Genomic DNA, 21,874 nt, shown 5'->3' with positions numbered 1-21,874 from the left:
GGATGTGTCTAAAACTTCTTTCTATTAGCGAATGCGAAATAATTAGTTCCAGTCTCTCAATAGGACACGTAAGATGATGAAATCTCTCTCAATATATACACAAACCTACACCTGCTCAGTTTCCTATCTATGTACATGACGACGTTGACTTGTTTCCTATGCCTCGTTTCTTTGACTGTTTTGTTTATATGAAAACATCTCGCTTTGCCTAATTTGTACTTCCACTATGCAAAACTTGATCTACCTTGTAAAAGGGCAGCCAGAACACAATTCTGAGCAAAAATCCGTCCGAGCTTGCTCCAAGTTCTCTGTCGTGGTAGACATCTTTACCCAGCAGACCAGGGAGAGCAAGGCCATGAAGTTTCTTTGCTTCTCAGAATAAATTAGCAACAAACGAATAGCTGCACAAGGATGCCTGATAATTTGCAGGCTATCCACCAGAAACCAGTTACTCTCAGATTGTAGTCAAATCAGTGACCAGATAAAGAGCTCTTAGTACCTTGCCGAACACCAATAGAGAGAGGCTTAAGCACATTGGAGTCCACCATGCCAATGGAATAAACTCTGCTCAGACTACCTTCGCTCTCCTAAAGAGAGGAAGGTACATATCGAAAATTAAACTCCAGAATCTCTCCTTCGCTTGCTTGCTCTGGTCCTTGGTTTTGAATTCTCTCCAGAATCTGAATCAGGCATCTTTTGCATCAGCTGATTGCTAGGCTTCAAGTTATTAGTTGGGCCTGAACTTTGCAGAGCTTCCTTCTCGGATTTGCAATCAAGAGTTGTTTCCATTGGGTCATGAGTCAAAGTAGGTTTCTCATATAATATTGCAGAATCCAAGGAGTATATGCGAAGAGCAAGTGCAGAGAGAGTTGAAATATTAGCTGCAGCTGAAGGGGACGACCAGTACCACCAGTCATTTCTTAGGTATTCCGTTTTGATTGTGTCCTCAAGTACGATTGTAGCTTGAACCATCTGGAAGACAAGAAAGCTAAACCCTCAAAACCACGAGGTCAAGGAAGCCAATAACTTTCTTTAGAACATAGATAATACATTCATGACTTGTAGACATGCGTGGTGTCTGAGCTCAGGAAAATTATTATGTTGATCATTTTATCAAAGGAGACGTTACTCAATTCATTGTCTTATCAAGGATATTAGGATAAATAGGAAACAAGTACGTATATGCAACCCAAGAACAAGGGCAAACAACTTACTTCGTAACCCATTCTCAAAGATGAAAGAACAGCATAAACGAGTACGAACCATAGAAAGGGGGCCAACATCATTCAAGATAAAATGTCAACTCCTTTTCAATAGGAATTCCAAATCCAAATACATAGAATTTCAAGGTAAAGCATGTCAGTCACTGTGCTAATACAGGTAAATCACTGTAGGGCTGCAACTTGGCTAGCCAAGTAACCTTGACATGATTAAGCAAACATTAAACCTATTCCCATCTAAATTCCTGTTTCCAAATAGTGATCTCAACTTGAAGGTATATTCAAGCTCATGCCCACATCATTAGTTCAGAAAAACTCTTTTGCCATTTCTTTTTCAAAGATGTCATAATCCAACAAAGAATTCTTTTAAAGTTCCAGTTAAACTGACACATTTTGGTAATAATGTTACAAACAGCTACCACAAATTCATAGTGTACCTTTCATACCAGTTAACATGCATGCATAAGTTTCATCAATGCTTATATTAGGTCTCTCAAAGATGACAAGAAAAATCCAAAGTTATATCAGCTAATAAAAGAATTAGCAGGACTAAAAGCCAAAGTTAGCAACTAACCTCATATAAGCTCTTGGCAGATTTTACAAATGTTCGCCAGGCACATCTTCTGTTTGAGTGTGATCTTGATGCCCTGAGAGAAGCATCAGGGAGAGCAGCATCCATGTCAAGCAAGTTAATTTTCAGACACCTAAGAATTTCAGAAGCTTTGCCTACTTTTGGAATCAATGAGGATTCACGAATCACACATCTCTTATATATGCCAAGCACTGAGTTTCTTTCCTTTGTAGAAGCAGATTGACCCCTTTGACTTAGAAGCATGGGTTTTGCAAACTCAGGTTTTCCTACGCCCTCACGCTTGTCAAGTTTGCTGCCTTGCAGATAACCTGAAATTTCATTTGCACTCACCCCAGTATTAGCTCCATGGTCAGATTGCTGCTGCTGACTTTCTGATACTGAAGGTACATCTCCTAGGCCAATTGCATTATCAGTTGTTGGGGCCAAGGTCAGTGAAGCGTCATCAAGATAAGGAGATTTACCAGGCACAAAGGATACAACACCATTGGAACCAATTAATCCTATTTCCTTTACCAATTCTGTAAGTGAATTTTCAACTTTGAATTTTGACAAAATCTCCTGAAAATTAAATGGGCACTCTGGTTCCAGTGAATGATCAAGGAAACTAGATCCATTACCATATTTCTCGCTCAAAGATGTCAAACTAGTGCTCATACTGCCAGAGCATTTCTCTGCTGACTTTTCATTCCTCAACATATTTTTATGCTCTGAGGATTGTTCACTTATCTGGCTACTTGGACAAAGAGTAGAAAAGGTTTTGCATTTTTCACCAGCATGCTCTGTAAGTTCTTCACTATTAGGAAATGTCCTGTGACATGAGAAGCAATGGTTCCTAGAAGGCCATATCAATTCCAAGCACTCGCACCTGTACATTCTACCTTCGTCAGGAGATCTACTTTTCTGAAGATTATTATGCATATCGTTAGTCCATATCTCCAAGCAAGGACCAAAACATTTTTCCATTGCACTCACAGCTTTCGTGACTAGAAAATCAGAATCTCTAGCTTTTCCTGCACTAGATATGTTATTGGAAATGACCGGTCCTCCATCCAGGATATCATTGTCAGGATGACTGCTGTCCATGGATTTATTACCTTGCCACTGTAAAATAGCTTCTTTCAATTCTCTCTCCCTTGTGTCTCCATCATCCAGCCAATTCATGAGTTCTTCAACATCAGTGCCAGCACTATAAGACATCCATGAATTAAAGTTATGGAAGAAACTCTTTGGTTCAACCACCTGTTCTGCTTTCAAACTCGCATTGACCAATATCTGTGGACAAGCACTGGGCCTGCCAAAACCCCAATAGAGTCTGCCATCAGCATCCCTTCCCAAGAATTCCTTCCTTACAGATGTCCTGAGGAGTTCCGACTCAAGTGTATCTATTGAGTCCTGCAAACGAGTTATCTCGCTCTTAAGGTTGCTCAATTGAGCATCGCACTCTTGTGAAAGACCATCATTGGCATGGGTAGAACACTGGTGAACCGGAGAGGAAGGCATATGCACGAATGCATGTTCACTCGATGTGGCAGACAATTTGTTTTCTGGCATTAGCTGACCTGTAGATAGAATTGAAACACTGGAACTACCACATCCCAACTCCTGGGATTCATCAATATTAGTCCCACCATTGTCTTCACTTTGATCATCTTTTTGTTGAATAGACGTTGCCAACTCATTCTTGCACTTAGATCCTTTAATATAGCTTGATTGAATAAGATCTATTCCAGAAGGCTGACCTCGTAGTTGATTAACTGCAAGAGAAGCCTTTGAAACTTGAGTGTTTACGGTAGGATATTGCTTCTCCAACATGCTTGTTGAACTATAATCACTTTGATCTTTGGCCTGTTGACCATCCTCCATCTTAATTAAGCTACCAAAGGGTGAAACCTTGCTGCTATTAGTCAACTGTGCCTTAAATTTCCCATCGTCAGCAGGCAGAGATGCCATCTCATTCAACTCCGATTCTCCACTTCCACCCTGCACATGGCCCTTTGTCTTTGCCATGTTTGCAACCAAATTTTCTTCCTTGAATTTCAAAAGTTTCCGTTCAGAATTGAGGGAACGCAATTTCTGCTGTAAATCACCAAATCTAGTGCTGCTTCGTTCAATATGGTCACAAATGATGGCTGAATTCAATGCCTCATCACACAAGAACTTCAAAAGCGAAATTCTCTGCAACAAGGAGAAAACAGACTTATTCATATTAAGTTGGAAAATACTCTTTAATCAGCTCATATTAGATCAGAAGCAAACTGTTTGAAAAAAAAAAAAAAAAGGATCCACAAGTAAACTAGGATGCAAATTGATATCAAAGAAGAGCAGCAAAACTTCCATCCTAAGCTCAGCAGACAAAACTAGCCAGGATAATTTGGGTAGTAACAATGTACGTCAACATCTATTTGCATGCCAAGGGAAGTGTGGTGTCTGAGTTTTTACAGTGTAGATCGACTGGCCATGTTTCTGATGTGTGCGGTGTAACAGTCAAAGATATCTAGCTAACTGTAAATCCTTCTAATTTGTGAGCTAGTTGCCGAAAAAAATAAAAGTGAATTCAACTGGAGTAAAAGAACTACATCCTATAACTAAAGCATCGAAGCCATATATTTGAATTTAGTTGACCAGAATTAGCTTGATTAATAAAATTGATCACCCTGCTGGTCAAGAATCTGAATTCAGCCACCAGCAATTCTTTGTTACGATAATCAGCTTACTGAAAAGTCAGAAAACTAGAAGCTCAAGAAAATTACAGAAGTAGAGGACCAAAAATATAGATGCAATCCAATAACATGATACAATTACAGAAAAAAAATGCTGTATTGCAAAGGATGTATAACTTCAAGAGGCCAAAAAGAAAAGAAAGCGGGTAGGTACACCCGCAGACAGCAGGTCCTCTGGTGATGAACACTGTATCACCATTGCTGTCTCTAGTCACCTTAAGAATGATTTTATTCGTCTAGTATCAATTCAACTACCTTCCATTTTTCCAGAGACAGTGGTTAGTGGACACAATTCCATAAACTACAAAAGGAAATCATCATTTGCAGAAAGGAAAAGCAAATGCAAAGGAGAAAATGAGCCCCAGAATACAAAAGCGCATCATGTATAATCAGACAACATATTCTGTAATATCAACAAAGAAGACCAAGCTCAGGGAAAGCTAACTCCTACTTCATTATGTGATGCAAACTAATTCACGCTGAAACAATCATAAATAACAGAAGATATAATGCATTATCAAAATAAACTTTATTCCCAGGCAGCAAGTTTTTACTGGACAAAATTGTGAATGTACAGACAAGTTGCTGAAGGCCTAACCTCCTCAACACTAAACTCCCAGTAGTCCTTTAGTTCCATGGTATTTGCCAGTTGAGCCAGCATCTCCAAAATCGGGTGTAAATATTTCCTCTGGTGTATTCTTCTTCCATATCGGTTTACAACTTGAGTGCCATAAGGAGCACTGTTAGACATGGATTGACCAGCAATACAAGAAGGGCAATACCAGTTTCCCTCAGGAATTCTTACAAGTGGAGGATTCAAGCAATAAGTATGATACTCAGAATCACAACTATCACACAATAGTACATTGTCATCATCTTTATCCATGCCACAAACTTTACAGATCCCCTCCTCCCAAGGAGCTTTGGGAAGTGAGCTCTCACTCACAGATGCAAGCATCTCATCTCTCTGATTATCAGATTCACTGCTTGTAGGCTGAATGCCAGCAAGCACCATAGTTTTCTGAATAAGGTTGAGAACCTAGAAAAGATGTAAAATAATTAGAAGACAAAGAAGTAAAATGCTTTGCGCAGACCTAAATCAGTCAACAAATTATGCAACTTAAAAGAAGGAAAAATATAATGCAGTTGAAAAATGCAGATTGAGACCGCTTTTAACCTAGAATATTAATAATTATAATTAATGCGGTAATCCCAAAAACGTATTCTTGGGGCTTCTTTCTATCTAAAGTGACACAATAGAAGGCAAAAATAAACAAAGACTGTTCCATTGGTCAAGGTTTCCAAGTCAGAGTAATATAAATAGAAATATAAGGAGATAGAAAAGATAATTACAACAAACCTCTTTCTCATATAGATCTTCAAATTGCTGGGATAATGTTTCAGCTAGATCAATCAAATCGCTTTGTCCTTTATATGCAGTGTGTATATTATGCCAAACCTGGGAATAACAACAAAACAATCATCCATCTTCACATTCCCATTGCATATACTGAAGATAATATTTTATAAAACTCAAAAAGCATAAAAATGCCAGGAAACTAACTTATGCAAAGTAGAAAACCACAATGCATGAAATTACGTGTTTCTATGTTTGCTGGGTGAAGATTTTACACTATTCCTGGCTAACAAGTCTCAAGCAAAGGACACTACCGATGGTCATATCTAAGTTTTACGACCATAAGATTTTCTTATATGTTATCAACAATTTTTCCTTTAACAAAATTCATACTTTAGACCATCACAACCACAAGCGGATTTGTGCTTCTGAAAGTGCAAAGTAATTGCTTAGACCATAATTAGAGCACGAGACTCTTAAACGGGAGAATAGAAATGTCAAAAGAAAAAAAATGCTAAGTCTTGAAATGCTCACCAGAAACATAAAATAATGAATGAAGAATGGCCATGAAAACATTTCCATTTGCTTACAATGTAAACATTACATCAAGTTTGTATTGCTTCCAAAAGGGCAGGAACTGTTTAAGCTCCTTGCTGCTTTTGCATCCAAAAGCAAAAATTTCCAGAATTCCTATTCCCATATTTGTAAGTACATGTGAAGCACAATGACAAAATACAATGGGGGAAAAAAAACTGTAATAAACAAGAAGAAATCTGTGGAAGTTGAAAAACATGCAATTTCCCATTAAAAACTCATCTCGAAATAACCAGCAACAAAAATGTTCTCCATCTATACTAAAAAATTATAGACGAAACCAAGTATAGGTCAGTACAGGAAAACTTGAGCCAAAAAAATTACCTCTCGAACATCGTCAGCAAAAGCTTCATGAGATCCCCCATAGGCCCCAGCAGCCAATCTCAAATCAATAGTCCTAAAATCCAAAGGACGAGAAACCATTGTAGGATAACCAAGAAGTCCCTCGTCGTCATTATCATTAGGATTCAACAATGTTTTCCCCAGCAGATTGCAAAAGACTCTATCTTCGTCTGCTGCTGCAGCTTGCCTTAGCACAATCCGACATTGTTTCATAATAAGATCAGGCATATTGTTAAAGGTCTTCATCTTTTCTTTCTTCTCAGGTTTTTGCTGTGGTTTCTCGCGATTGACATCATCCAGCACTGAGATAACTGCTCTCTGTAAATGATGAATAACAAACATTATAAGACCATCAGATATCGAAGTGAAACCAGACCCCACAGAGAATTGGAAAAAAGAGGAAGAAGAAAGAAAATTTTCACTTTAAATTAAAATTGATTAGACAAAGATAATTTAAACATAAGACAGAGAGACACCTTTTTTAGCGCTAAACAACAATAACAATAAATTAATTAATTTAAAAAAACTACACCTTTGTTGGCCCTGATGCATTTCCTTTATAGACTTCCTTGCTTATAGAATGCTCCAATATCTTCTTTGCCCATTCAGGTGGATTCCGCAGCAAAGCTTCGTTGACACACCTCCTAATTCGAGCTCCAACATTTGTGGGAAGCTTTCTCACAGGCTCAAGCACTTGTGCCCATTCAGGGACTTCATCAGTATCCATCTCCACTGTTTTTGAAGCACCCACTGCATCAGATTTATATGCATCCGTGCACATTGCCTCACCTTTAGCTGTCAGTGAACCAAATATTTGCCTTGTTGCCTCTGCAAGAAGCTGAAAACCACATGCATCAGGAGTTCGTGTTTTGACTAACCAATACAAGTGCAAGTTGTATAACACTTTCTAAAGCTAAAAGAACAGTTGAACAAATTTTGCTATACTGAAAGTTGAGCTGCTCAAAGTAATATTGAAGCAAATGATAGAAATACATAAATACTATAAGCACAGAAAGTCAATCTCACAACTGCATCTGCCTCCAATGCTGCAACCCCTGTTAGAGAGCCACAAAGAGTTCCACCATCACCTCGCAGGCAATGGAAAACTTTGCCACTCTCACGGCAAGCAATCTCTGCTGAATCAAGGTTACCCTCCATCGATAACACTGCCAAAATGAATCTCCGTGCAATTTCAGGCCAAGTAAGACTGTTGATAGGCATCATATCAAGCTTCATTTTCATGAACAAAGCTGTATACTCTGCATCTTTTTTCCTGCCTCGTCTTGATCTAGGTTCTCCAGCATCAAACTTAGGATCCACGTACACAGCAACTTTTGAAAGCAGCTCGCCTACAAGCACTTTCAGTAATGAGCTGTGAATCTTGGACAATACAATGCCAGTACATCTGTAAGAACCAGTATAGGCTCTGACTCGTGAGACTTCACTCTCCCTTCTAGAAGAGCCATCTCCAGAACCACGAATTACATTGCCTGATTTTTCTGACAGATTTGGCACATCAAGCCATGGATTAATCAATTCCGCTTCAAGTTCCTGGAAAGTGAAAGCTTCTTGCAGCTCTAAAACTTCAAAGAAACGCCAAAAGAATTCCCAAGTCTGACAGTCAAAAGAGAATTAGTCAGAGGTAATTACAAGGCTCAATTTATTCTAATCCAGCATTGCAGTAATTCATGTTACCTGTAGAGCATCACCTATCAAATAAGCAGGAAGTTTCGAGCAAAGTGGCTTGCCTTGAGGAAATTGACCTCTTAATGCTGAGTACTTTGGCTGCCTTCCGGGTCTTATTAAGTTTATATAGTAACTATCCGATTCCATCTGACTGTGTGCATCACTCTTCCTTTTAGCCTGGAGGAACCCACTCCTGACCGTTTGTTGTGTTGAATGATGCTTGCGTTTAGTCAAAGGCTTATATTCTAAACAGCCACTAACACCTGGAAGCTGTTCTATGATCTCCTGCACAAATTCCTCATTAAGTCCAAATCTTTCCTGTTCCAACCACTTTGCAATCAATTGACAAGTGGAGTCAAACTCAGTATCCCTCTGAATTAAATATGGCATGACAACAGGGCCAGCAAAATGAGAATACTTTGATAAAGCATCTGGATTGTCCAGATTTTTTACTTGGCCTCTATAATATTCATGATCACATCCAAACCGAATTGTGCCTTTTTGCTTATATGCTTCATGGCAAGCATGCAGAAAAGTTTCAGAGACCATGTCCCATACATAAGATATCGATCTTCCTTCCACATTAAATTCACCAATGCTGTCCCTATCTCCAAGTAAATTGGACACCAAGTCTCCAGATTTTTGAGAAAAAGAATCAGGTGAGGAGAGATTTGCCTTCTGAGCATCAAGCCCTTGACTCCCCATCTTCTTAGAAGAGATATCAGCATCCAGATGAGGTGGGCTACTTTCTGTCAGCATCATGTGAATTGAAACACTCTCGTCATCAATAGTACCAAATGTTCCCAAATCATCTTTCCCAGCAGTGCCTTCCCCATTCCAAGAGCTGAACTTTGGCCTGGTGAGGACTGTTGAACCAACAGGGATTGACTGTGTCGAGCATGGATATCTTTGAACCATAAATACCGGTCCAGAATCACCACCATCTCTAACCTCAAATAAAAAGAGGGACCCAGTGACCTTATCATGCCAGCTAGATCTGTAACCTACAGGCCAGATCTGGTTAGCATTGTGGTAAGTTGGACGTGAATCAATGACGCCTGCTGTTATAAGATAAAAGTCCTCAAACTGCAAAGGCAATCCATCCTGGAATGACAATAAATAGCATTTATCATGTAACTTTTTCCTAGAAGATGATGTAAGATCAAGGGGAACATTTTCTAACACTATGTCACGGGAAAGGGAGTTAAAGGAAGGTGAATGCAGACATTCAATACATCTACATATAGGAACCCAAGGTAGCCTCTTCTCAAAAGGCCACCCTTGGTGCTTCTTGTATAATTACCAGGCAAGTGTTCACGCTCAGCAAGCTGCTGCTCTTCGGAATACTTGAACGAGGTCGAGAGTTGCTAGATTTCGTGTCCCCTGATGATTCCTTCCTTCTTTGATAAAGATGAGATCCATTCTGGAGAGGAACCAACCCATTTTCTGCATTCTCAGATTGTGGAAGATGAGAATTTGAGGGCAAACCCAGATGTTCTGCAACATCAGAGATTGATTCAAACCTACTTCCTTTTGGGGCAATGTAAACGGCAAAAGTTTTCAGCCTTTTATCGCAAAACTCAAATTCCACACGCCAACCTTCACCTAAGACACCTTTTTTTTCAGCAACGTATTCTCTAAGACCCTGAAGATAGATGTCATTTGGACTCTGAGGAAGATAATTTGTTGATGTAGAATGACTGCCCTGAAGTATCCCTTCACATGTGAATCCTGGACTATTCCTATTCGAGTTTGTATCAGAAAGTCCACCATGATTCACTAGATCACCTGTACCTGATTTACCAATATCTGCTGGGATCTGTGGGGCCTTCTGAAGATGATATCTTTTCTCAGGAGGCAACATATTTGAAAATGCTGAAAAAAGATTTATTGGACGGGCAGAATAGGAAGAGTGACCAATAACCTGCACTCTATAGCAATTGACACATATTAGGAAAGGATCAAACATCTCAATTAATGAGATAATCAAGAAACTTTTTCACTTAATACCAAACAATTACATCTGGCAGCAACACAACTTAATGATGATATGCAATATCCTTGTAGCATTAAATAAGCACCTTATATCTTTACTCCGTTGAAGAATCTCCTCACACTTAGGGAAAAAAATATGGGTGAACTATTTTTTATCAGCATTGACTTTCCCATGATGCTATTCCAATAACCGAACAAAGCTAAAAACTATTACTATTAAGAACTAAGAGTTAAGCAACTCTTCTTCCTCTTAACTGATGTCAGAGTACGTAGGGCAAAAGGTCAAGCAACAATTCTTATTTCAAACAAATCAGATCTCACTGACCTAGTAGGCTCCAAATACATAGGAAAAGATCATCAAACCTACATTTTTGCATCGCCAAAAACCTCTAGTTTCTTAACAGGCACTACCACAGCTATTGCGCATGTATTTCATAATCAGATTCATGAAATTCATTTTTCCAATAAAACTAAAGAAGGGTTTCATATCCCTTGTTTGTCTCACTGTGTATGTACCTGATTACCTGGTACTTCACTCACAAAATTATTACAGATGCAGCCCAACAGTCCATCACCTAACGCTCTCAGAGATAATTCATGCAAAAGAGGTCTTTGACAATCAAATAGGGGTAATTGAAAAGGCAAGAAAACATGGATAGAGATTCACTGTTCATGTTTAAGGCCAATAATCTGGCATTCTAACTTTGATTATTCAGCACATATCATTGCATGTCCATGGGTCTAAACAGATCTCTGACTTAACATTGTCTTCTTTTATATTGCCACTGACTTGTATCCATAAGAAATAATAGATTGAAGGCACAAACAACTGTAGTAGATCCTCCTATTGACATTACTGCTGCCATCTGAAGTCACCTGAATCACATGCTAATGTTGCTACTGTTAGTGAGTCCAGTTCATTTGTATAGCTACATTACCAAGGCAGCAACCTAAGGCAGATGAAAACCACACAGTGATACATATTAAAGCACCAAAAATATCATCTCCGAAGTTAATTGTCAAAATCTGTCCAGGCAAACATGTACACAACTTACGGATGACTTTATATTTATGCGCTACATAGCACCAGAGCACCAGCTAGTAGCTTTATCTAAGCAAAAATAGAAAACTTATAAAAGCGAGCATAAAATGGCGCACATTAGAGTAAAATGTACCGGCCTCTACCATGAATGGCAAAGAACATCCATCACAAGGCACATACATAATAAATCTGCATTCTTGAGGTGAGCCAATTGCATTATAAACTCATAATTATCTGGAAATATAGTTGCACTCCAGCAATACAACTGCCCTTCGAAAATTATTGAACGATGTACACCAATCAGATACAACAAACTCACCCACGCCAAAAAACTAGCGAGTAAAGAATAAAATTTCAACACACAAGGAACCGCCAAAAACCTAAACTTTAAGCTCAAAAACTTTTATGCATTATCTGATAATCCCATAATTAATCTCTAAAGATATCAAAAACTGCTAAAGTAACAAACAAAAAATTCATACTTGCCGCCGTGACTCCTGTCCCCGCCACCTCGCCTCGCCAAGGCAGCTGCCGTATCAACACCAGGGCCCACGTGAACCCCCTCTGCCTCCACCTCCGCCTCCCTCGGAGGCGAGGCATTTATATCCAATAGTCCCACCCTTCTACCTCCTCCACCTCCACCACCACCACTACCTCGGCCACGGGTGCTTCCGCTGCCATTTCTAAGCAAACACTTGAAACACTTCCAATTCTTCATCTCCTCAGTATTCCCCACAATCTTACCTTTAAACCCATCTCCACACCCTACACACACCACCGAAGGACCACCACCAGCTGCCGCAGCAGCTCCATTCCTCTTCCCCACCTCAACCAGCCCCACAGCCGGCGCTGGAGGCCGTTCAATTATCACAACGTCGTCGTTGTCATCCAAAATCGTTTCGCGAGGAGAAGACAACGGTGTCTCATTAAGATCAATAACAAACCCACCAAATTTCCCGTCCATTTCTAGCTAAAACCGCGAAAACAAACCACTTTGCACCACCAACAAACAATTCCAGCTACAAAACCACACGGCATCATACGTTGGTGGCAAATGCAGACCAATCGATAGTCAATTTGTCAGGAAGAACTTGGTATAACAATCAAAGAAAGGGTTTTAGGGGTCTTTGGGGATCGGTTGTTAAGCTTCGACGGAAAACTGAAGTGGGGAAAGCTTTGTTCGTGTAACGTCAGTAATGAAATTACAGAGTGAGAGGGGACAAGTGTGTGAGTGTGTGAGAGGGAAAGTAAGTGAGAGAGGGAAAGAGGGGTCAAGATTTGAGAGGGGTTTTTGTTTCTGGAGATTGAGACCAAATTGAGAAAGTTGAATGTCTTGAACAAATTCTCTGTTTTTTTTTAAAAAAAAATTTGGTACACTTGTGCAGTGTTTTACGTTTTCGTGGTTGTGGGGTGGGGTCCTCGAGGGGGGGGGCCAGGGTTTGGTGGCTGTGATGGGGTTAGGAGTGTGTGAAATGACGGAAATGTCCTTGTTTTGGTTACGGATTCTTATTTTGCTTTAATCGGGAAAATGTCTACTCCCGAGGAAGGCAGGGAAAATTACACTCTGTGATTTCTTAATTTTCCCTGCCGGAATTGAATTTTTTTATTTTTTATTTTCACAAATTAACCAATAAAACTAATTACTAAATGATTCAACATTTTTATGGACATGAGTTTCCTAGAATTCTGCCATCAATTTTGCGATATACCAATTGAACTCCGCATGGATTGAGACTTGTGAAAATCTGTTTTTGTTTGTGGGATTTACAATAAAAAATTTTAAAAACACATACATCTCAGATACAATTAAATACTCCTAATAAATAAATAAAATTATATCTTTTTTTTCTTTTACCTACCATCACCCTCCACACACCACAATTAGTACTTCATTGCTGTCTATCACCATTGTTTCTCACTATTATCACTGTCACTTCCCTTCTCTCTTCTTTCTCTCATTCTTTATTCCATTTCTTTTTTTTCTTATCTCCATCCCCCTCCTCCTCGTTCCTCGTATATTCCTTCCTATCAGAACCCTCGTCCTTCTCTTTTCCCTTTTTTCGGTTAGGATTTTAGTGAAGGCAAAGAAAGAAAGGGAGGGAGGGAGAAAAATAGAGGATGAGGAAGAGAGGAGGTGGCAGAGTTGGGTGGCGGTAATGAGTTGCGATGTTTTATTAATTTTTCAAAACAATACAAATTTGTTTAAATTCTAAAAATACTCCTAAATACATCCTCAAAAATATCCCTTAAAATACTTAACCATCAAAAATAAAAAGTTTTTCATATACATCACTAAAAAAAAAATTAGAAAAAACCCCCAAAAAATACCTAAGGAATTCCATACTTTTCTTCTGTATTGCTTTGACACATATTAAAATTTGAATTTAATTTCTGAAAATGCAAATCTCAAATTTCATAATAAAACTTTAATTACTAAATATAAGAATAAAAAACTTGACAAAAATATACTTTTTGCTTCCTTTGAGGTTGACCATAAGCAAAACTTGATATTATTGTTGTTTTTACATTAAGAAAAAACCAGTGTAAGACATAGATCCTCACGACAATATATATATATATATATAGACAAATAGTTGTTCGATGTTTTGTTAATCTTTTATTATTTTTAAACATCTTACAATTGAAAAGCAATAAGTGTTTAATTTAATTTGAACGTGTCATTTGCAGACAATAAGTTAGTTTGCAATAGAATTTATAGAGTTTAACACAAATTTTCTGGAATTACCTCAAGATAGAAATCCTGATTGAAGTTTCTCTCCAATTATCTTACTCGTAGCCAATCACCATCATATCTGGAAAAAAAAAACTACTATAAATTCTATTGCAATCAAGACAGAAAATAGACAAAATTTGTTATAATTGGCTATAGATTAGGATTTGATTTAATCCAAGACAGTTGATATCAATATAGCAATAAAAAAGCGCACAAAAAAAGTTATTTTAAATCATGGATGATACCATTACAAGAACAAAGATTTTCAAATTAATGAATAGGCAATAATATCGATATAGCTAGTTAGAGAGCAAAATTTGGTAATAAAGAAATTTTTTTTTGCAGCAAACTATGAACAATAAGACATAGTCGAAGAACAACAGGTGTATATATATATATATAATTACTAAAAGACAACTACCTAAACCTATACAACGGTTACATTTATTTAAAAAAAAGCATTGTAAATATCATATTTTAAAAATTGGGAAACTTTTTTAAGTATATTTTTACACGAATATGACAAATTAACAAGGGATGCATATGTAATCAACCAAATATGATTACATAATATCTAAACTTCCGTTACATTTGTTGAAAAGATTGTCACGTAAATCAGATCAAGAAAGCAGAAATATTATCTTCAATATACGTACATGACAATTTACTAATCTGTACTGCATGAATTAACTTTAATACTAGTATATTTTTTGAGCAATAAATTGAAATTGAATTATATTTTGTAATTAATTGCACATAAAAAAAAATTACCCATTGTGAAATTAAACGAAAGGCTCCTCTTAGCTTAGGGCATCAATCATATAGCAACTTAAGTTGGATGCAGAAGGAGCAGGGGCACTGAGGTAAAATCATAACACTAGATATTGGTACCATGAAAATTGGATGAGAAGAGAGAGACAGAGAGGCGGAGGTGGGGGAGAAAAGAGGTCAAATAGCCGTCTGAGAATTTTGGTATGGACCCCTGACTAGTGACTTCCTCGTGGTATAGAGACATCACTTCAGCGGCATGCTTGCCTGGTGTCCGTCCGTCGGGGTCCATTAAAGCGTCGCAGCTGTAGAAACTTCGGTTACGATTTTGAGAAGGAAAGTGTTAAACCGTTGGGGTCCACAACTTGCGTTTTAAGTGCGTTAAGGCTCATCAAATCGAAGTACAAAATATGATTCTTTTTTGGTTTTCCTTTAAAATTCAAATAAAGTACAAATTGTTCAGCCCCATGGCAAGAGACGACGAGCACTTTATATAATAATTGTTCTGATTTATCAATTTGCTTCCAACATCTTTTCACCGCCACTTTCACTTTTTTCCTGTTTTTTGGTTAATCCATTATTTCTGTCGTAGATTAAACATCCAGCCAGCCAAAAGGTACGAAGATGAGTAGGATGTGCATGGGTCTTAATGAGGCTTTACATACCGTCAAACCTCACTAGACTTTATATTTAGGTCCTCATCTATTATGATTGATTTCCGAAAATTGATTAGGTATCCCATCTTCAATGAACAAGTTATGAATTAATGACGTGACTCGAGTTGCTTAGATAGTCTACTAACTAAGCATGATTATATAATTTCCAAATCGCAAGTCTTTCTAACTCATTATTTTAAAATTTTTGGAAATTCGAACAGAATAGGTAATAAGAAGAAGAAAACCATAATGGGCAAAAGAGTTCACAAGATTTTGCTGCTGTTCTTAAGTTTAAATAGATAGAACAATTCAATTGTTACTAGCTTTGTAGAGAATCCAAATGAATTGTTTGTTTGATTTGCAACGAACAGATTCATCATGTCCTACAAATCAATTAATGTTTGGTTGCATTGAGCTTGGCGTATACCCAAATAATTAATGAGAGTCTTCATGAAAAATCTTTATTCTAAGTTAGTAACCTAACTAAGCAAAATATAATACTCCCTCTGTCCCATTTTGATAGTCCTGTTTTCCTTTTTCGTCTGTCCCAAATTGTAGTCCAATTTCCAATTGAAGAATGTAGTTGTATTTTAATTTTCCTAAAATACCCTTATTCAATGTAAGTTGTTGTTACTATAAACCTACCTTATTTAATGAGAGTTTATTCTTTTTTTACCATCAATTCAAGTTCCCATAAAGTTGTACTCTAATTAATGTGAGGGTATTTTGGAAAAATAACTACCTAAATTGATTGTTCCAACAAAGTTAACTACTTTTTCTTAAACTGTGTGAAAAAAGAATCAGGACTATCAAAGTGGGACGGAGGGAGTATAAGATTTACTTGACACTCTATTTTGCTTATTATAATTTCAAAGCTGTCAAATCCTCATCATGCTGAGCAGTTATTTGAACCATATGAGGAGGCAGTGAGTACAAATGTCTAAAAAAATACACGAGTGCAAATCTAATCAAGCTTGCTTTTTAAGCGTGCCAAGTGAATAAAATACATGAATTATTTGTTTTCCATGAATTTTAGCGCAAATTTTGTCATTTTAATTTTTCAAATTCTTTTCCCCTAATTGCAGTATAATCTCTAGGCATTGCTATTTTTTGCTGTCATGCACGTTTACCCAACCCTCAGGTAAAATTATTGGGAGTAGAAGTATCGCCGATCGACGATAAATCAGGAGGTACGACCATTAGAGGGTGGCTCCAATTGGGTTGGGTTGGGAGTTGGGACACAACATAGAGATGTAGTAACTGGTCATCTATAGCACGCGCGTGCGCGCAGACAAAGAATAAGCACGTGATATAAAAGGAAATTAGAATTCACCAACTCCTGCAAAGCATAAGCTGAGTTTTAATCCAAAATATGTAACCATAATACAAGATCAGTTGAAAACCAGTGTGCCGGTTGGCTAAATTGGTCCAAGAAAAGAAAAAAGGCAACTAAAATCTGAAAACAGGACCAACAAGAACTCAATATTATATCCGGGGGGGATTCGGGCTGACAAATTAATTCAAGGAACCATAAACTGATGATTCACATTCAACAGGCTATGTCAGTTCAGCCTATTCAACAGTTGACAACGTTGGTTACAGAAAGCAAGAACCAACTTGGCAAGAGTTAAGAGCAAAGGATACAAAACAGCTATGCGATTCTAAACATGTTTCATCGCATCTAGGAGGAGGGAGCAATTGTCTATTTAGTACCAAAAAGAATATCAGAAGTATGAAATTATGAGATCCGTATAAATTTGAAGATGCAGAATGCAAGGGAGGTCAATAAGTGAAAACAAACCTCAAAATATCATCTGCCAGAAAACTTGCAGGTGATAGGTCGAGCCTGCCAAAGATCAGAGACCGAGGGTGAAATTTTAGTTTAAAATCGGGCAAATGAGACGTCAGAGTTCAAACCAATTGACTCGAATCCAACTCACCCAACAAAGTGACAGAAGTGATAAGTATGATGAGGGGTTCATTTTTTGGTTGTTGTTGGTTTTGGGGATTTTGTGGGGGGGGAGGTAAAAGTTCTCAGCATGAAGACGCCAAGTTCTTACACTTTAACGTCTACAGCTTAAGAGTTTAAAGTCAATATGAATGGATAAGCCTGAATACGAATACAAAAGACAGCCTCCATAACCAAGAGCATTTTTGAAAATTGAATAGGCAAACTACAATCAATTTAAAATTCAGCACAATCGAGAGAAAAAGTAATCAATGGGACGAAACGAAGAAACTAAAAGCATAGAGAGTGGTTTTATTATCAATGGTTATATAACCAGAATTATATATTTGAGAAATTGTATGCAAGCATCAGAAACACAAATTCCTACTTCAGGTTCAAGGAATCCTGATACTGCTATGAACAGAGTTTACAGGCCAATATGAACACCAGTAGATTAAGACATGGCAAACTGCAGGCTGAAGCATTCCATATTGATTTCAGCAACATAAGACTAGCGGCTGATAAATCATATGACCCAAAACCAAGCCACAACAGATCCAATTGCAAGACCAGCCACCAAGAACAACACAAGAACAATCCCTGCAGTTTCTGCATGTTGCAATACTACTGTTCTGGGAGTCAAAATCATTAGTACGCTGGTCAAGTAGCCATTTGTGAGACCCAAAAGACAGGTTAGTAGTGTAACAGGAATCTCCGTTCTAAAGAATTTGGGACCATGCAAACATCCATAGAAAAGAGGCAAGAAGAGCAACCTAGCAAAGGAGGCACCTATTGCAACCTTCGCATTCTCAATGACATACAATGAAGTTAGACACTTGCCAACCAGATCAAACACGTTGTAGCCTGTAATCAAGATTATGGGGTACCAGTCTTTGAGAAGAACAGAATGCACATCCTCTGTGATGTATCCAGGAAATATGCACAACGTCACAACATAGATGATGCAAATTCCAAACCCATACCATTTGATGGTCCCAACAATGTCCCATAAAGTTGATCTCCACAGATCTCTAGTTAAGTCACCTTTCTCTTCCTTCTCCTTATTCACAGCTTGAGTTTTCAATTCATTGTAGTACTTTATAACTGGAAGTTTATGGGCCACATTATAGAGGATAATGCAAACAACCATCACAGCGATGCTAACAATGAAATACAGATTTGCACTGCTTCTGAGCCCATGTGAATCTTGTGGATATACAGCTTTGGTTAAGATTCTGAGCAACGATACAAGGACACCTGTTTGCACAGTTTAAGAATTAAATGGTTGAGTTATAACTTTATCAAAAAAATTAGGCTAATAATACCAAATTTTTCTCATCGGAATTATGGATGGTTTGCATTTGGCTGTAGTAAAGCCATTGAAGCAAACAATGCTAATTCAATGCATGCTAGAGCGCTGAAAAGATGCTTAAGAATTAACCTCTAACAGATTCGTTAGAAAGGTAGACAGATCTAGTGTACGATCTTAAGTAAAATGATTAAGATAGATTAAGTTCTCCGCTGACATGTGGCTTGGAAACTATGCAAGCCAGGTCAACAGTAAGACTCTGATAGTGCAAGAAATTAGTGCAAGTGATTCACAATGTTCCAAGCTTTACCACCAGGGGCAAATTGGGAACCAATTCTGCATTTGCCCCTGACATGCCAGCACTTTTTGCACGGGAGAACTTGCTCAAAAAGGTTTCATTTGCTCATGGACAAGCATACTGGAATCATTTACTTACCAGCTCCATCAGGAAGACGTGATTCCTGAAAACCATATGGATTGTTAGTTGTTTCATTGCCTTTTTCGGACTAACGAACTCAATGGTAGTTGTTTCACGCATTGTTGTATTGCCAAATATGACTTTTAAAAGTGACCTGCTACTAATCTGTAAGTCCAAGCACAGCCCAAATCTGGAATGTCACATCCAGGATCTCTCATCAAGTTAACTCTTTCCTTTTCTAAGAACATATACTCTTCAAGGGCCTTAACATCTACAACAGGACTGGTTGATAACTTTTCTCTTCAAGCAAATCATCGCTCTTCCTTTTTTTGGTCATTTTCTAAATTTCAGTCTATCTATCTTATTATCTATCCCATAAACTAAATGAATGGGTTGGTCTCCTCCCCTCAGTCCTGAACTGACACCCTCCATCTACCTATTTATCTTATTATCCATGGCCTTACCTATACAAATGAGTTAGTCCCCTCCCCTCTGTCATGACCTGACACCAGCCTATGTTTATAGAGTGCCTCCATACATGAAAACCGTACACCAGTGCATTCCACACAGACACCAACAACAAAAATTATCCATAATCGGGTGACATGGTAAGCAACTTCCTTAACCATACACCAAAAAAGGAAACAAGGAGAAGGAGGAGCATTCAGAGATATCACTTCCCATCCCATGTCAACAATTTGGAGATTATTGAAAATATCTCACTAGTGAAAGTCTCAAAGAATCAGAGTATCAGACAGGTTTTAATGTCAGCAAGCAAATAGTCTTATTACTCCAGTTAACATTTGCTTTCACGTTAAACAGCTTCAAGACAGCATAACCTTATGTCTCAAAAGCACCACACAGAATTTACCGTCAACAGTAAGAAACAAAATAGCACTATAAACAAAAATCAACAAATGCAGCTGTAAGCAACTATAGCCAAAACCAGAGTCAAAAGTCCAGACATGTTGATTACAGCACTCTATCACTAGTAAATAAGTCTACTTTTGAAGAGATCGTAATAGTATTCAACCAGCAAACTCTTTAGCAAGAACAGCATAAACCACAAAGTACTAAGTTAAACTCAACAAGTCAACTGCGTGATGTTCTATCATAGATCTATGCTAGCAAAAGAACTAAACTTCGATAGAAGACACAAGTTTATTTGCTACCAGTATAAAAAAAGTAGAACTTGACCAGATAGCAGATCACAATTCTCAAAATGCAAAAACACCATATCATTTGCATCAGATTATGTACTAATTCAATCAATTCTAAAGAAAGGATGCAACTTTACAATCTTAACATCAATGCCATAGCTCAAAGTGCAATAATCTCACTTACCAACAAAGTCAAAAAGCAGAACCCAACTCACAAATTCACCAAAAATCATTATTGACAAAAAAAAAAAAGGAAGAAAGTTCAATACTTACCAGAAGCAGCAGTTCCAGCAACGACAGCTTGCATGTATCTTTCAGGCAATTCACCAGCAGATCCAATAATACTCCCCTGAACCAATGCATCAGCAATCCCACAAAGCCCCACCAAACACACAGTCACATAGTACCCGCCATACACGCCAACTTTCCCCTTCACATACCAGACATCCATTAATGGCACTGCCAGTAAAGCCAGCGCAAACAGGACTAGCCCAGCATTGATCCTGACAAAAGAGCTTGATTTGTGCTCGAATGCTATGATCAAAAGCAGGGAAATAAAGCCCACTATCATGTAAACTATAGCGTAAACTCGGTCGACTGACGCGTCGGGGTAGAGGTAGATGAAGTAATCAACGGCTGTGATGAAAGCGTTCCATGGGAGAAGGTAGCCTGCCCCTAGTGTGAAGTATACAATGTAAGCTAGATGGAAGGAGTCTTCTGGGATTTTGGGATTGTTGGAGGGCGGTTTGGGGATTAAAAGAGTGGTTGCTGATTCTGTGTCGCCACCGGCGGCAGCGGTGGTCGTGCCGGAAACAACCATCGGAATTGGAGGTTGTGAGGGCTGTTAAAAAATGAAAGAAAAAACAAAATCCCTTTCCCCGAGGCTCCGGTGGGCTGTTTGGCTACTTAGAGTTTGGATCTTTTAAAGAGAAATTCGGTAGGTGGAGCCGGTGATCAACATTACCCTTTCCCGAATGGCGAGATAATTGGAGTCGTGGGGAGATTTCAGTGGAAACGATGGCGTCTCCTGAATCCTGATTTGTACGAGCTGGGAAGATCATTCAATGGTACGGAATCTGTTGACCTCAGTCATGGTCGTTGAGTTTTGAGTAGCGCATTCAGCTTGCTTTGGCTTAACACTACGTAAATGCAAACTTTTAGGGTCCGTTTGTTTCGGGTGAAAATGTTTTCTAGGAAAATATTTTCCTAATTTCCCGTGTTTGGTTGCACAAAAGTTACTGAAAACATTTTCCTATGTAAAATATTTTCACTCATCTTATGGAAAACAACTTCCCTTCCAAACTTACTGAAGTTGTTTTTCGAAATGCATGCA

General features: G+C 38.2%; 2 protein-coding genes across 4 annotated transcripts; both read right to left on the bottom strand.

Moving 5' to 3' along the window:
* Positions 1 to 5: 5 nt before the first annotated feature.
* On the bottom strand, positions 6 to 12,891 carry LOC113718991 (methyl-CpG-binding domain-containing protein 9). 3 transcript variants are annotated; one of them, XR_003454700.2, is made up of 11 exons: positions 12,031 to 12,891; positions 9,815 to 10,442; positions 8,521 to 9,615; positions 7,852 to 8,439; positions 7,358 to 7,663; positions 6,808 to 7,143; positions 5,893 to 5,991; positions 5,131 to 5,571; positions 1,795 to 3,987; positions 500 to 972; positions 6 to 430 (listed from the first exon to the last, which is right to left on the bottom strand). XR_003454700.2 is itself a non-coding variant. In XM_027243946.2 (10 exons), exons 1-10 carry the CDS (start codon positions 12,510 to 12,512, stop codon positions 616 to 618), a joined length of 6,525 nt encoding a protein of 2,174 aa, XP_027099747.2. In that variant the 5' UTR covers positions 12,513 to 12,891; the 3' UTR covers positions 6 to 615. The 3 variants fall into 3 exon arrangements, 2 of the variants coding, with proteins under 2 accessions (XP_027099747.2, XP_071928966.1); XM_027243946.2 differs by having other exon boundaries at positions 6 to 972; XM_072072865.1 differs by having other exon boundaries at positions 6 to 972; positions 9,815 to 10,435; positions 12,031 to 12,166.
* Positions 12,892 to 17,941: 5,050 nt separating this feature from the next.
* Positions 17,942 to 21,576, bottom strand: LOC113719592 (equilibrative nucleotide transporter 1). The gene is made up of 2 exons (XM_027244821.2): positions 20,815 to 21,576; positions 17,942 to 18,911 (listed from the first exon to the last, which is right to left on the bottom strand). The coding sequence occupies exons 1-2, from the start codon at positions 21,359 to 21,361 to the stop codon at positions 18,181 to 18,183; spliced, it is 1,278 nt and encodes a 425-aa protein (XP_027100622.1). The 5' UTR covers positions 21,362 to 21,576; the 3' UTR covers positions 17,942 to 18,180.
* Between the last annotated feature and the right edge of the window lie 298 nt (positions 21,577 to 21,874).

Source organism: Coffea arabica, chromosome 11e (genome assembly GCF_036785885.1).
Source record: "Coffea arabica cultivar ET-39 chromosome 11e, Coffea Arabica ET-39 HiFi, whole genome shotgun sequence".
Lineage (NCBI taxonomy): Eukaryota > Viridiplantae > Streptophyta > Magnoliopsida > Gentianales > Rubiaceae > Coffea > Coffea arabica.
This window is presented reverse-complemented; position numbering and strand designations above follow the sequence as displayed.